The sequence below is a fragment of the Rutidosis leptorrhynchoides genome, chromosome 7 (genome assembly GCF_046630445.1).
Source record: "Rutidosis leptorrhynchoides isolate AG116_Rl617_1_P2 chromosome 7, CSIRO_AGI_Rlap_v1, whole genome shotgun sequence".
Lineage (NCBI taxonomy): Eukaryota > Viridiplantae > Streptophyta > Magnoliopsida > Asterales > Asteraceae > Rutidosis > Rutidosis leptorrhynchoides.
The window spans coordinates 378,535,743-378,551,768 of NC_092339.1; the positions used below are offsets into that span (position 1 = coordinate 378,535,743).

Here is a 16,026-nt window from a genome sequence, read left to right on the forward strand (position 1 = left end):
CATCATTCTGGAATTAATCAAGTATCAATATCAAATTTGTACTTAATAATGTTTCATTTTTGTGATAAGAAAAAGAAATCCTTCTTGAACCAATGAACAATTTCAAACCAAAAGAAACGACAACGGAAATGAACCAAGTCAAACATCTAAAAATGTCCAACACTAATCCATCACCATTTCTCACCCTATTTGGATTTAAATCAAAAGCGCCATCTTCTTTCCTAGAATTTTTTATTTTTAAAAAAAAAAAGTCAAATAGACTTGTCATCAGTAATCAGTAATCAACAACAAACAAATGTGCAAGACAAAACCAACAAGAAACAAACACCCTTTTCACTTTCACCAATAATCTAACCCAAATGGTTACTAATGTATTACTATCATATCCAAAACACAACTATCTTCCATTAGAAAAAAAACACTTTCTGGTTGACCCTTGTAACCACAAAAAGCAACCATATAAGCCAAAGCACAACTAAATAATGTTCATAAAGGGTTACTATTTAAAGAAACATTTATAAACCCATTGTTGCTTTGGTACCTACATATGACTTTGCACTTGACCACATTCCCATAAATGTAAAACCCGGGCTCAACCATGACTCGAACCATTGATGACCCAAACCTTTTCACCTTGTCACCACCCATATCCTCCATGTAAATCGAATCAAACCGAACCCCTTTATCAACTCTAAATATAGGTAATCCTGGATGAACCGAATTAGCCAATACATGCACCAACCAAACCGCTTTAGACGCAGCGAAAAACGCTTGCAAAAGCGGTTCGGGCCATGCCTGGGTCCACCCCAACATACTCACAACTTCACTCATTTTCCTATCACAAAATTTACTAAACTCCTCACTAAACTGCTTAGTCCCATTGTTTAATACCTCTTCCCAACTTAACTTCTTTAACCGCATAAACAATTTGAAATTCTCTTCACACCTTCGGATCGGGTTAAGTGTGTGATTCGACCCGGATTTTTGAAACCCGGGCGATTCAAAATCTTCAAAAAACACTCTGTTGAGAAGCGCTTCAAGGTACACAAGCAATACTCTCGGGTTTGTTGATACTGACACTTTGATATCATACGGTTGAAGAAGCAACTGTATTCGATCGTAAAGCTTTTCTCCCGCTATTTTCGGAAGTTGTACGGTTAACGAACGGCTGAGATGCCTCATCGATGATCGAGATTCGGATACGAAAACTAAAAAATGCTCGATCACTTTATCATGATCACCAATTTTGATCGGTTCATGTTCATATGTACAATCATCAAGACCTGATTTGAGACTATAACAATAAACTTCAAGCTTATTGAGTTTGTTCTCAAGTTCAGCCATTGAGGATTTTAATCTAGAAGCTTCTAGAATCGCTTCATCGCGTTTTTTAGTAGCTTGAATGAGTTTACGTGACAGCTCAGCAACTGCACCTTTCCAGTGTTCTTCTTTTGCAGGTACCGGAGTCATCGTCTCCGACGATGATGACGTGGATCTCGGGCTCTTTTTCACGAGAGATGAGAAGATGGATTTGAATATACCGTTGGGACTGGTGACGGAGTGACGACCGGCGATTGTGGTGTCGAGTGGTACGACTGAATATTTTTCTCGAACACTTGGTCGGCATTTGTTGCAGGAGACCGATTTGTCATTGGAGGATGATGATTCGGATCTTTTTTTGGAGGATTTTGTTACGGTTTTAGAGTGAAGTGGTGTTGGTCGATGAACGTAGTTGTTATCGTTGTTGTTAATTTCTGAATAATCGTTTGGTGTTGTTGCTGATTTTACGCTGTTTTGATCACATGATGATTCATCTTCTTCTTTACCTTCTCTATCACATTCTTGTATCTGCATAAAATAAAATAAAATAAAAAATTCAATAAAGTATTTGTTTAAAAAAAGAAATTAAAAAATCTAAAAAAAAAAAAAGTACTTACGGGAGTGAAAGGGGGATGAGGAAGAGGAGAAAGGGAGTTAGAAATTGAAGAAGAAGATGACGAAGAACAGAAGGAAGAAGCCATGGATGGCAATCAGTTGTGATTCATACAGTAATTAACATTATTTTTTTTTTTAATGGAAATTGTGATTTGATGCATTCGGAAAAAAAAAACACAGACGCAGACAGATGGTAGATGATGATAAATGAGAGATGTGGGTGCATTGAATGATATTGTAACGGAGGGGAAGTGATTCGGGCAGGTGAAGTCGTCTGGGGTTCACAAATTTGAGTGCTGAAAACAGTCTAGTTGTCAGCGCAGACGTAATTAATGAATTATGACCATGTGGACAGTAGCTAGGGGTGAATGGCTCACTCTCCTAGGGGAGGTGGGGAGGTGGGGGTTCGATTCCCACTAGGTGAGGATTTTTTCAAATAATTAGATCAAAAATCATTCTTACCGGGCCCAAATGATCCCTTGGTCCCACACATGCGAAGATTGAAACAATGACAATGCAGGTTCGTTTATCGGGCCTGGCATGCTGTGGGAAAATGGGTGATGGTGTTTCGCCAGGCTCCAGTGGGCTACCGGGAACCGCTGGATGGGTTGACAAAGTCAACACAGGGCTAACATGTTCCTGTCAATACACATGTTTTGAAACAATATATATACTTCTAATGTTCTACCTCAACTTTGTAGTTTGCCACTAATATTCGCTAAACTTTATTTTTTTTATATTCACCACCGGACGTGACCAACATCCAATTACAAGAGTTGACCAAAAGTGACGCCCTCTTAGACCTTATTTAGTGGTGAATGGTGATGGGGTAATGGGGTTTTTTTGAGATTTTTGTGGGGTATAGTGCTGAGTTGTCAAATGTGATGGGAGTGAGGGCGTGATGGAGTTTGTAGTAGTGGGTGTGATGGTTATGTGATGAGTTAAATTGGTCCCACATTTTTATTTAGTTTTTCTTTTTGTTTGATTAATTTGATTTAAAAAAAAATTATTTTTTTATAAAAATATAACATATAAAATGGTTTATATTAATAAAAACAAACTTAAATTAATAAAATTAAACGATTACAATTTATTAAAGTCCTAAGAAAAAAACAATATTTCATGACCCGTCCTAATCCATCTGAACGAAGTCCATATCAATTATAAACGATTCACAATAGTTGATTACATCGCGAGGTACTTGACCTCTATATGATACATCTTACAAACATTGCATTCGTTTTTAAAAGACAAACTTTCATTACATCGAAAGTTGACAGGCATGCATCCCATTTCATAATATATCAAACTATCAACGACTTAATAATAATCTTGATGAACTCAATGAATCGAATGCAACGCCTTTTGAAATATGTCATGAATGACTTCAAGTAATATCTCTAAAATGAGCAAATGCACAGCGGAAGATTTCTTTCGCACCTGAGAATAAACATGCTTTTAAGTGTCAACCAAAAGGTTGGTGAGTTCATTAGTTTATCATAAATAATCATTTCATAATTTTAATAGACCACAAGATTTCATATTTTCATTTCTCATAAACATACGTCCTATACATAGAGACAAAAATATCATTCATATGGATTGAACACCTGGTAACCGACATTAACAAGATGCATATAAGAATATCCCTTATCATTCCGGGAAATCCTTCGGACATGATAAAAACTAATTCGAAGTACTAAAGCATCCGGTACTTTGGATGGGGTTCGTTAGGCCCAATAGATCTATCTTTAGGATTCACGTCAATTAGTAGATCGGTTTACTAAATCTTAGGTTACCAAGCAAAAGAGGGGCATATTCGGCTTCGATCATTCAACCATATAATGTAGTTTCGATTACTTGTGTCTATTTCGTAAAACATTTATAAAAATTGCGCATGTATTCTCAGCCCAAAAATATAAAGGGTAAAAAGGCAAATGAAACTCACTCTACTGTATTTTGTAGTAAAAATACATGTGACGACATTGAACAATGCAGGGTTGGCCTCGGATTCACGAACCTATATTAGTTGTAATTATATTAAAACACATAGTTGAATTCGAACAACTTTATATATTTATGTAAATTCATTAGTTATATCCTTTTTATATTAGTTGAATTCGAACAACTTTATATATTTATGTAAATTCATTAGTTATATCCTTTTTATATTAATAATATATACATTTCATATTTTCATTAAAAAAATATTAATTTTGCAAAACAAAAATGATAATATTATTAATAAATCCTAATTCTAATATTAATAATAATAATAATATTAATAATAATAATACTTATAATAATATTAATAACAGTAGTTTCTAATAAAAATGAAAAGTTTACTAACTAAGATAATGAAAATAATAATTTTTATAGTAATACCTAATACCCGATATTAATATTCATTATAAAATTTCTTTACTCGTGATAATATCAATAACCATACTTATGTAAATCATAATCAAAATCTTCCTGTTAAATTTTCTAAACTAATAACTAAGGCTTCTTTAACATCAATTCGTAATCCAAATCGTAATTGTATTAGTAATACTTATATTAATGATAATATTTAGTGATAATATTAGTGCTAGTATTGGTAATGATATTAATATTAGTGATAATAACAACAATACTAAATAATATTACTTGACAATGATGATAATATTAGTAATAACAATATTAAAAATAATAATCATATTTGTATTTTTTTTTATTATGATGATAATAAATGGTAACTAATATTTATTTTAACATTAATAATAATAATAACTTATCATAATAATAATAATAACCTTAATAATAATCATAACAATAATAATGATCATACTAATATAAATAATAACAACAATAATAATAACAATAAAAAAAATGATAATAAGATAGCAAAATTACTACCTCACATAAATTAGACTTCAAAAAGAATAGAATGACGTTGCCCGGACTCGAACCCACGACCTCCTGCTCACCCGACAACCACCTTAACCGTTGAAACGTTTCAATTTTTCTGATTAATATTTGAATTAATTAAAATATAAACCGAAACTTCTGTGTTCTTTATTTCTCCTTCTCCCTCTGATATAGCTAGTCGTCCAGAGAATCAAAATCAATTAATAACGAATTACCTTATTTGTTTTAAGATTTAAAAAGGATACAGAAAATAATTACTGAGTGATTAATTTAATTGAAACAAAACAAAACAATGAAAAAAAATAATAAAAGAAAAGAAGCTGTAACAGTCACGATGAAGAACACAATGAACTTGAAATCAAATTCGACTTTTTAGAATGTTTTAGACCATGATTCCAGAATGAAAAAGGTTAGAAATCGTTCATGTAATCTTTAGGAATCATCAATTTAATTCAAAACATCAAAACACGTTTTAATTTCTTCATGAACAAAATCTTTGACTTTTTAAAATCAAAGTTTGACTTCTAAAATTTGTACTCGATAATATGAATTAGGATTTGATACTTTCCAGATAATTTAAACGTATGATTCCTAACCAAATGGCATTATTAAATTTTAAAATTCGATTCAAAATCTAATTTTTGGCGAAAAGGTTGAAAACAGAGAAAATGGTTTCTGTTTAAATCGATTTCTGTTTTTAATTTTTCTGAGTAAAACACATAGCAGTATCATATAATTGTAAGTGATGATAGAATACCTAATGTCTTACATAATTACTGAATTTGATTAATTGGTGACAAAGTGGTCGACAAGGAAATTAAGACAGAAGAAAAATTGGAAGCAGACAAGAAGATAAAAATATAACAGATGTTGATTAATAACAGATGCGTGCTTTATCTAGATTATTTATATTACTAATTACTAAATATATCTTTTATATATATTATTACTAATAAATATATCTTTTATTTGATTTATATATTATTACCAATACAATTTGTATTTATGATAGTAATTATAACAATAATAATAATAACCAATAATAACAATATTAATAATAATAATAGTAATATAAATGATAATTTTAATAAGTTGTTTTATAATACAATAATAATGATTTTGAAAATAATAATAACCTTAGTAATGATAATAATAATAACTTGTATATTTTTTTTATAGTAATATTAATAATGATAACTATTATAATAATAATAATAATAATAATAATAATAATAATAATAATAATAATAATAATAATAATAGTAGTAGTAGTAGTAATAATAACAATGGTTATTAATTATATTGGTAATAATAATTATAATAATTATAACAATGATAATACTATCATAATTATATGTATCAAAATTCATACCTATATATTATGTAGTAAAAATAATAACATTTATAATACTGATATTAATGCTAATAGTAATATTAATATTGATAATAATATTGGAAGTAATAATATATTAACATAACAACTATATTTTTATCTTGTAATTACATTTAATATATTAACCTATAATATATATTATATGACAACACATATTGAGTGTTTATATTTTAATATATTACAATCCACATACAATCAATAATTATGTATGAAAATCATATATTTCAACTAATATATATATATAATTATGTGTTAATTATCGAATAGATAAATATATTAATTATATATATTGAAACAAATAAATCTCAGGGTATAACATTTAATACTTTATTATCATTGACAAATTATGTATATTCGATCTACTTTCTATATTTAAATAACCAGTTTTAAATATCAAGTTTAAGCTTTATGTCATAATTACATAATAGTTCATTAATATATTTATAATATATAATTATTGACATGTATAATAATTTATATATATACACATTTCTATTTACGATTAAAGGTTCGTGAATCGTCGGGAATAGTCTCAGGGTAACTTAATTTATGATAAGAGTTCAAGGTTTTTTGAGACTTAACATTTCAGATTTTTCTTATCGTGTCGGAATTTGTATGAAGATTAAGTTTAAATTTGGTCAGAAATTTCCGGGTCGTCACACAATACTTAAGAAATCCTAAAATACCATTACACCATTACTTTATTAAATTACTAAACACTAAAACTACTCGTCGTCGTCATCGTTGTCCTCGTCGCTTGAAAGATATTCTTTGTAACGCTCGGCCATCTTTCTCTTGAACTTCAAAGCTTTTTTTCCTTTCTTTCGGGTCGGGGATGTCGTTAACGTCAAGTTTAAATAATTTTGTGACACACTCGAGTGCCGACCTCATTCGTTCTTCCTCAACTATACGATCAATACCCTTGCTTTGTTTCTCCAATTCTTTATCCTTTTTCTCTTCCCACCTAGAACACAACTCATCAAATCTTGAAGAATTCGGGAGAAGTCCACAATTTTTTGTGTTGTGGTTCTTTTGCTTGTTCCTTTCCTTTTCGTTTATGACTTGGTCGAACCCGGACATTTGGTTGTTGCTCCCCACCACGAATTTCTTCCACTTCTTCGTTATTTGGAGGTGTGAAGGTTTGTTGTGTTTGTGTCCATTGTTGGGTATTTGGTAGTTGGAATGGCACCATACCAGGTTGTGAGAAATGAGAAAATTGTGAGGGAATTTGTTGTTGAATTGGTTGGCTAAACGGTTGGTTAAATGGTTGGCGGTATTGTTGTTGATAATTGTGATGCATTTGTTGTGAATTTAGAAATTGTGAAAAAAGCTCGAATTATTGAAATCGTTAAGAAGATTTTGTTGAGACATATTGCCAATTGGTCGAGTACCCCGAACATTTTGCGGGGAATTTGAGCTTGAACCGGGCAAATTCGGCGAGCCGAAATTTTAGAGGTTACCGGAACCGGACTCGTTTGGATCTTGATGTTGAGCCATTTTTTGGGATTTTGAGAAATGTTAAATTTGTAGAGAGAGTTGAGATGATTAAATGAGAGTGTATATAGATATGAGATGTAGTGTAGTATATATATAGAGATGTATGAGTATACATTTTAGAAAGAAAAAAAAAATACAAACGGCTCCTTCCAACGGCAACCTGCAACACCAACCTGCACCCATTCCACGTGTCCCCTTCTCATTCGAAAATCGGCACCATCACCAGCCGTGAAGCTCGCATCACGCCGGAAAAAAAAAACACAATCGCGCCCCATAGAGGCGCTATGGGGGTGCAATGGGGGCCAAAAAAGGTTGATCACGCTGCACTAATCACTGTCTTACATCGTTAACGGGGCGTCAAAGGTAATAAAATCCGGGCGTTAGTCAAGGAATTTACGGAAAAAAGGTAAATTATGTGTGTCACGATTTGATTGGTGGATGCAATGTTGCCGTTTTCAAACGACTTTGGACCTTTTTTCCAAAGTTAATATCTATATATACTCCTCATCACTTATCATTTTTACACACCAAACATTTATTTTAAGATCTTTTTTTATACATTATAATTTTAATATTTATATGATTATAGCATCGTATTTACTTGGTTACGATTCGGATTCGGTGGATGTACGTATTTACTTGTTGTTAAGGTTTCTTCATGTTGTTAAAAGAGACTCGTTTATAAATAGTTTTCGTTTAAATAATTGTTTTTGAGGTGAAACTTCCCCATTTCCCCCGTCTTTTCTAATACATGTTGACAGTGTTCTTTTGAAAAACGATCTCGTTTCTATATAAGTTTTCGTTATTTTTCGTAATATAATAATAATAATAATAATAATAATAATAATAATAATAATAATAATAAATTATTGTGAGATGAAGTAACTAGTGTACATTTTAAGCTTAAAAAACTCTTTCTCATAAGCCGTCACTCCTTGGTGTTGGTGATTTTAGCATGATCCAACGTCATTTTAGTTGATTAGATTACTAAGTTGAAAGTGTTTTCGAACCATTGATACGTTACACGAATTCGGAGAGTGTGGAGTACAGGTAAAATGTGAGGTGGTTTGAGGCTTCATTTTGGACTTGGTAATGATATTTGGAACTTAAGGAATGCGAAACGAGACTTGAAAAGGCCATACGGACGAAAAACCTTGAGAACGAAAATTAAGCTACTGGACAGGCTTAGCCCGCGGCGCGGCCTAGCCACCCGCGGCGCGGCTTAAGGCGTATTTTCGAGGTCGAGGGTTTTAGCCTGATATGAAGTCTGGTCCTTTGTTAGCCCGCGGCGCGGGTCTTAGGGCTGCGGCGCAGCTTAATGCTGTTTCGCTGAAAAGGTGCCTTTTCAACCCAAAAGGCACATTCGAACCCCAAACGTTTTGGGGTTGTTCCAGGGCATTTTAATTGTGGTGTTTACATGTTTTTAGACTATTTTAAGTCTAAATACATGAATGTTAACTACCAAGTCACTAATGGGTGTGAATCAAAGGTTGTGACTTTTCAAGAGACCTTTTGACCCATTATAAATACACACTTTGTGTATTTGAAAATGGTTCCAAATTTTGATCCTTTTTACACACTTTCAATTCAAACAATTAGAAGATACTTCTCTGCAATTGTTTGATTGTTATCTTTTAGCCAAGACGACAATCTTGTCTTTGTCTTATCTCAATCGAAACTTCGTGTAACCCGTGGCTAATAGGGTCGAAATATTCGATTAGGAAAGTGTTCACACGATTCAAAGATCAATCCGGAGTCATTACCGTTTCAGGCACGAAGGTTTTCCAACCCCTATTTCTAACACTTGGCTTCACAAAAATGTATTCTTTTTACCTTCAATAAACTCAAAAGTGTTTGGCAATGCAAATTTTTTTTAGAAGGCAAGTAGAAATTTTATTTACTAACACACAATACATACAATGAGAGGAAATATTTAGGTCAACCTCCCATAAGAAAAATACAGACTAAACAATCGGTTTGCAAAGAGAGCAAAACCGAACACGAATTACATTATCTTTAGATATATCCTCCCATAAGAAAAATACAAACTAAACAATCGGTTTGCAAAGAGAGCAAAACCGAACACGAATTACATTATCTTTAGATATATACTGGGGTCGTTGAGCCAAGATAACCAATCTAATTTCTTTCATTTCAAACGATGTGAGATCCACTCGAAGGACTTGATTTGAATCTCGTTCAACGCCACCAGAGTGTTCCAATTTGTATCACGAAATACCTTATTGTTTCTATTCTTCCAAATTAGGTAGGAGGTAACCCATTCGACGGCTTACCAAATCTTTTTTCCAAGGGTTGTCATTGAACTAGAACAATTACCCCGTAGAATCTCATTTATACTTAAGTTGGTCATGCTCCCGAACCCCCACATAGAGAACACTCGATCCCATAAGTCAAAAGCGTGCTTGCAAAATATAAGTGTGTGTTCCACGGACTCGAGATCCTCATCACAAAGTGGACATCTAACGCTATGTAAATCGATGCCCTGCTTGTCAAGCTCCATCCTCGTTGGAATACGTCTGCGTATCGCTCGCCACACAAAAATTTCATGGGGTACATAAAATGGCTTATTGCATTGATATTACGAGGGGTACATAAAAATCAAACTGACCATTTATGTGAAAACATTACACTAGTTACGTGTTAGGTGATAATTTTCTTTTTAAGGGCTAGATTGTTAGTTGAAACTACAAGGGGCCCTCTTAGGGGCCAAACAGGGAGTGCTCATGAACATAAGAATGTGTTTGTTGGTGAAATTTAGAGAATTAAATGAGAGTTGTAGGTAGTTGGTTTTTTGTTTTCAAATTTCACAGAAACTGTTGAACCGGACATATACTCGTATCATTTATGAGTTGAACTATCCAACTACCCCCCTCGTATCAAATTAAATTCGCACATAACATAGCCCATAGGTCTCATCATATATGAGGATGTTTATACTTCAATGCTACCAACCCTTGGAGCAATCCATGTGGCATGAGTAAATGGTCATCTGAATTTGGCTAAAAGAATCATCGAGATTGGGTTTCATGTTTTTTTACAATATTTCGATGTATCCTAGTGCAAGAAAATATATCGTACAATAACTAGCACTACTAGTACCGATTCTTAGCTATAGGCGCATATATTTTTACGGAGTACTAAAGTTCCACCTTAAAGTAACTGGTGATGGATAAATGAGCCTATGAGATTATATTAAAGAATTAAGAACTATTTACTTTCGATTTGCGATATGCGACATTGTTAGTACCCAAAATTCTCCCGTCAAATCTAAGTTCATTCAAACCCAAGTTCATTGAGACTCCTTTTTAACGGTAGTCATAATCCAACCTTATTATTGTTGATTAATAAGATGTGTGTCTCATTGCCCGACACTAGAACACTACATATCAATATATAGATGCTAACCCTAAACATAATAAGTGGGCTGAGCAAATGAATACAATAGATGGACTAGAGACATAAACTAGGCTAACATCCCCCCGCAGTTTGAGCCGGAGTGCTGCGGACACTTAAACTGGACCTGAATTCGTCAAAGAGCGCATACGGAAGACCTTTAGTAAAGATGTCAGCAAACTGATATCGGGACGGCACATGGAGAACCCGAACCTACCCATGAGCGACTAAATCAAGAACAAAATGAATGTAACAAAATGAATGTCTATCTCGATGTGTTTGATTCGCTGATGTTGAACCGGGTTGTTGGACAGGTAGACGGAGGTGACATTGTCGCAGTTTACTAGAGTAGCAGAGGTGAGCGGGCATTGGAGTTCGCGAAGAAGATTACGTATCCAACATGTTTCAGCAACTGTGTTGGCAACTCCGCGATATTCCGCTTCGGCACTGGAGCGGGAAAGCGTGAGTTGTCGCTTGGACGACCAAGAGAGAAGGTTGTTGCCGAGAAAAACACAATATCCTGATGTAGAGCGTCTGGTAGTGGGACAACCGGCCCAATCAGCGTCAGAATAAGCAACCAAAGAGGGTGAAGATGACGGATATAGCTGGAGATCTAAATCAGTAGTACCCTGAATATACCGGAGGATTCGTTTGAGAGCATGCATATGTTGCTCTTTAGGATCATGCATGAAGAGGCAAATCTGCTGAACAGCATAGGTAATGTCCGGTCGAGTAAACGTGAGGTACTGTAAGGCACCTGCAAGACTGCGATAAAGAGTCGGATCCTTAACAGAGGGACCGTGGCAAGTAAGCTTGGCACCGGGTTCAACCGGTGTCCTGCAAGGATGGCATGTGGACATGTCAGCACGTGCAAGTATCTCGATAGTATATTGTTTCTGAGATAAGAACAGTCCAGATGAAGTGCGATTGGTAGTGATGCCAAAAAAAGTAGTTAATTGGTCCCAAGTCAATCATGGCAAATTCCTTGTGTAAGGAATGAATGATTCGCTGTAATAAACCTGTGGAAGAGGCGGTCAATATAATATCATCAACATATAGAAGCAGATAGACTGTATCGGGCCCCTGACGATAAATAAAAAGAGATGTGTCACAACGGCTCTGAAGAAAACGAATCTGCTGAGCATATCCTGCAAACCGCTGAAACCAAGCCCGAGGGGCCTGCTTTAGGCCGTATAGAGATTTCTGCAGTAAGCAGACATGATCCGGGTAACGAGGATCTTGAAACCCTGGTGGTTGGTGCATATAGACAGTCTCGGTAAGTTGTCCGTGAAGAAAGGCGTTCTTGACAGCTAGCTGATGAATGGGCCAGTGTCGAGAGATCGCCAAGCTAAGAACAGTACGAATCGATGCCGGTTTGACAACCGGGTTGAAAGTTTCATCACAGTCAATACCAACCTGCTGGCTACGTCTGTTAGCAACGAGTCGAGCCTTATACCTGCTTAAGCTACCATCTGCATTAAACTTGTGCTTAAATAGCCACATGAAGCGAACTATGTTCGTGTCCGATGGGCGTGGCACAAGTTCCCAAGTACAATTATTAATTAAAGCATTATATTCATCAGTCATAGCTTGTTTCCAATTAGGGTCGTGAAGGGCGTCGGGATAAGTGCGAGGAATGGGAGAGATGACAGTGGTGTGAAGATTGAGGCGTTGAACAGGTTTCGTGGTTCCAAGCCAGGTGCGTGTGATCATTGGGTGCTAAGAGTTGGAGGATGATGATATAGCCCCAGTAGGAGGAGGCTGTGTCGCGGGGAGAGTGTTGGCAAGAGGAGCATTGTTTGTAGCCTCAGTAGGAGGAGGCTGTGTCTTCGAAGAGTTGTGAGAGGACGGCGTTTCATTGGTAACCTCAATAGGAGGAGGATGTGTCTCCGGTGTGATGTGTGAAGAAGTGTCAGGGGTAGCCTCAGTAGGAGGAGGCTGTGTCTCCATAGCATGATTAGGAAGATGAAAATGAACGAGAAAAGAGATTCGGTGGAGGGTCGAGAAAATCATATGATGGTGACTGAGTGGGTGTCATGGAGCCAAAAGGGAAAGATGTCTCATCAAAGGTGACATGGCGGGAGAGGATGATTTTGTTGGTGGTTAAATCGAGGCAGCGGTAGCCACGATGATTAGAAGGGTAACTGAGAAATATACATGGGGAAGAACGAGGAGCGAGTTTGTTGGTGGTGGGAAGGTGAGGATAGCAGAGGCATCCAAAGACACGAAGGGTGGTGTAGTCGGGTTTTTGGTTATATAAGCGAAAGTGTGGAGTCTCGTGGTTGATAGCGGAAGACGGAAAAATATTAAGTAGGTAGGCTGCCATGTGCAGGGCTTCAACCCAGTAGGTAGGTGGTAGGTGTGCTTGAAAGAGGAGAGTGCGGATTTGGTTATTGATGGTTCATAGCATGCGTTCGGACTTTCCATTTTGTTGGGAAGTATAAGGACACGAGAAGCAAAACTGAATGCCATTGGTTTGAAGTAATCGGTTGAAGGCAGTGTTGTCGAATTCACCGCCGTTATCACATTAGAATGCTTTAATTTCTTTGTTAAATTGGGTGTGTATATAAGAGCGAAATTGAATAAATGTGAGAAGTGCGTCAGATTTATTACGTAGCAGAAATACCGATACATAGTGCGAATAATGATCAAGAAAAATAATGTAATACTTTAAACTACTAAGACTAGTAACAGGAGAAGTCCATAAATCTGAATGTATAATATCAAAAGTAGCATTAACAGTCGAACTAGAAACAGAAAAAGGTAGTCGCACGTGTTTGCCAAGCTGACAAGCATGACAAAGAACGGGGGACGAAGTTTTATTACACATAATATCTTTATTAGAAATAAGTCTACGAAAAACATCATGTCCGGAATGTCCAAGACGCTGATGCCAGGTGACATGACTAGTGAGAAGACCTTGCTGTGGAGAGGATGAAGGTGGTGTGAGTGGGTAGAGATCCCCGGTGCTATCACATCGGAGCAGAAGACGACGCGTCAGATAATCCTTCACAGAAAAATCAAAAGGATCAAATTCAATAGAGACAATATTATCACGAGTAAATTGGCGTACAGATATAAGGTTTTTAACAATATTAGGAGTGACAAGGACATTTAAGTGTAATGGTCGATGGGTAGTAGGTAACAAGCTATGGCCTGTGTTGGTGACGGGAATGGTATTCCTGTTACCAACAGCAATTGATGGATATTTGCAATTATTAAAAATAGTACGGACACACCAGTATCCATGTGCCAGCCGGCAGACTCGAAATCCTGAAGAGTCATTGTACTGAAAGCACTCGGAAAAGTAGTTTCCTGTGTTTGAGTTTGTGGATCAACAACAAATGATCCATAACAAGTAGGCTGACCTGCATAATAGGCTTGTGGGTGCTGTCTGTGATGCTAAAGCCCATGAGAAGGAACCTGCATCCTGATAAATCCAGGAAGGCTGGGCAGTATGAAATGTCCCGTTCATATCGATTATAAACGTTCCATATTAATTGATTTCGTTGCGAGGTTTTGACCTCTATATGAGACGTTTTTCAAAGACTGCATTCGATTTTAAAACAAACCATAACCTTTATTTTATCGATAAAGGTTTAAAAATATTACGACGATTATCAAATAGTGATAATCTAAAATATAGCTTTTTCACAAGATTATTACATAATGGTTTACAATAATATTACACATCAATTTAAATTTTCGAATGCAGTTTTTAAACAATATTATACAAGCATGCTGACTCCAACTCTTGTCCATAAATTAGCATGCAACAACAGAAGCTCTTAATAATCACCTGAGAATAACATGCTTTAAACGTCAACAAAAATGTTGGTGAGTTATAGGTTTAACCTATATATTTATCAATTCGTAATAATAGACCACAAGATTTCATATTTCCATTTCTTGTAAACAACATGCATGCATAAAAATCATTCATATGGATTGAACACCTGGTAACCGACATTAACAAGATGCATATAAGAATATCCCCTATCATTCCGGGACATCCATCGGACATGATAAAACAACATCGAAGTACTAAAGCATCCGCAACCATGGATGGGGTTTGTTAGGCCCAATAGATCTATCTTTAGGATTCGCGTCAATTAGTAGATCGATTTACTAATTCTTAGGCTACCAAGCAAAAAGGGGCATATTCGGCTTTGATCATTCAACCATAGAATGTAGTTCAATTACTTGTGTCTATTTCGTCAAACATTTATAAAACTGCATGTATTCTCATCCCAAAAATATTAGATTTTAAAAGTGGGACTATAACTCACTTTCACATATTTTTACTTCGTCGGGAAGTAAGACTTAGCCGCTGGTTGATTCACGAACCTATAACAAATATGTACATATATATCAAATTATGATCGAGATATATTCACAACATTTTTATTATGTTTTAATGATTTAAGTTTGTTAAGTTAGCAGTCCAACGTTAGTAATCTACAACTAGTTGTCCACAGTTAGATGTACAGAAATAAATCAATATTATCTCGAATCAATCCACGACCCAGTGTATACAAGTCTCAGGCAAGATCACAACTCAAAGTATATATATTATTTTGGAATCAACCTCAACCCTGTATAGCTAACTCCAGCATTACTGCATATAGAGTGTCTATGGTTGTTCCAAATAATATATATAGATGGGTCGATATGATATGTCAAAACATTATATACGTGTCTATGGTATCCCAAGATTACATAATATGTACAATACAATATAAATTAGTTAGGATATGTTTAGTCTAGATTTTATTACAAAATTTTCGTAGCTAAAACTAGCAAGTTTATCTAATTTTGTTTTACCCGTCATTTCTTCGTTTCAAATCCGTTTTAAGTGATTCAAGTTGCTATGGTTT

The 16,026-nt window shown here is 35.1% G+C and overlaps 1 protein-coding gene across 1 annotated transcript; it reads right to left on the minus strand.

Moving 5' to 3' along the window:
- Positions 1–335: 335 nt before the first annotated feature.
- On the minus strand, positions 336–2,107 carry LOC139858469 (IRK-interacting protein-like). Its single transcript, XM_071847319.1, has 2 exons — positions 1,938–2,107; positions 336–1,848 (listed from the first exon to the last, which is right to left on the minus strand). Exons 1-2 carry the CDS (start codon positions 2,019–2,021, stop codon positions 487–489), a joined length of 1,446 nt encoding a protein of 481 aa, XP_071703420.1. The 5' UTR covers positions 2,022–2,107; the 3' UTR covers positions 336–486.
- Between the last annotated feature and the right edge of the window lie 13,919 nt (positions 2,108–16,026).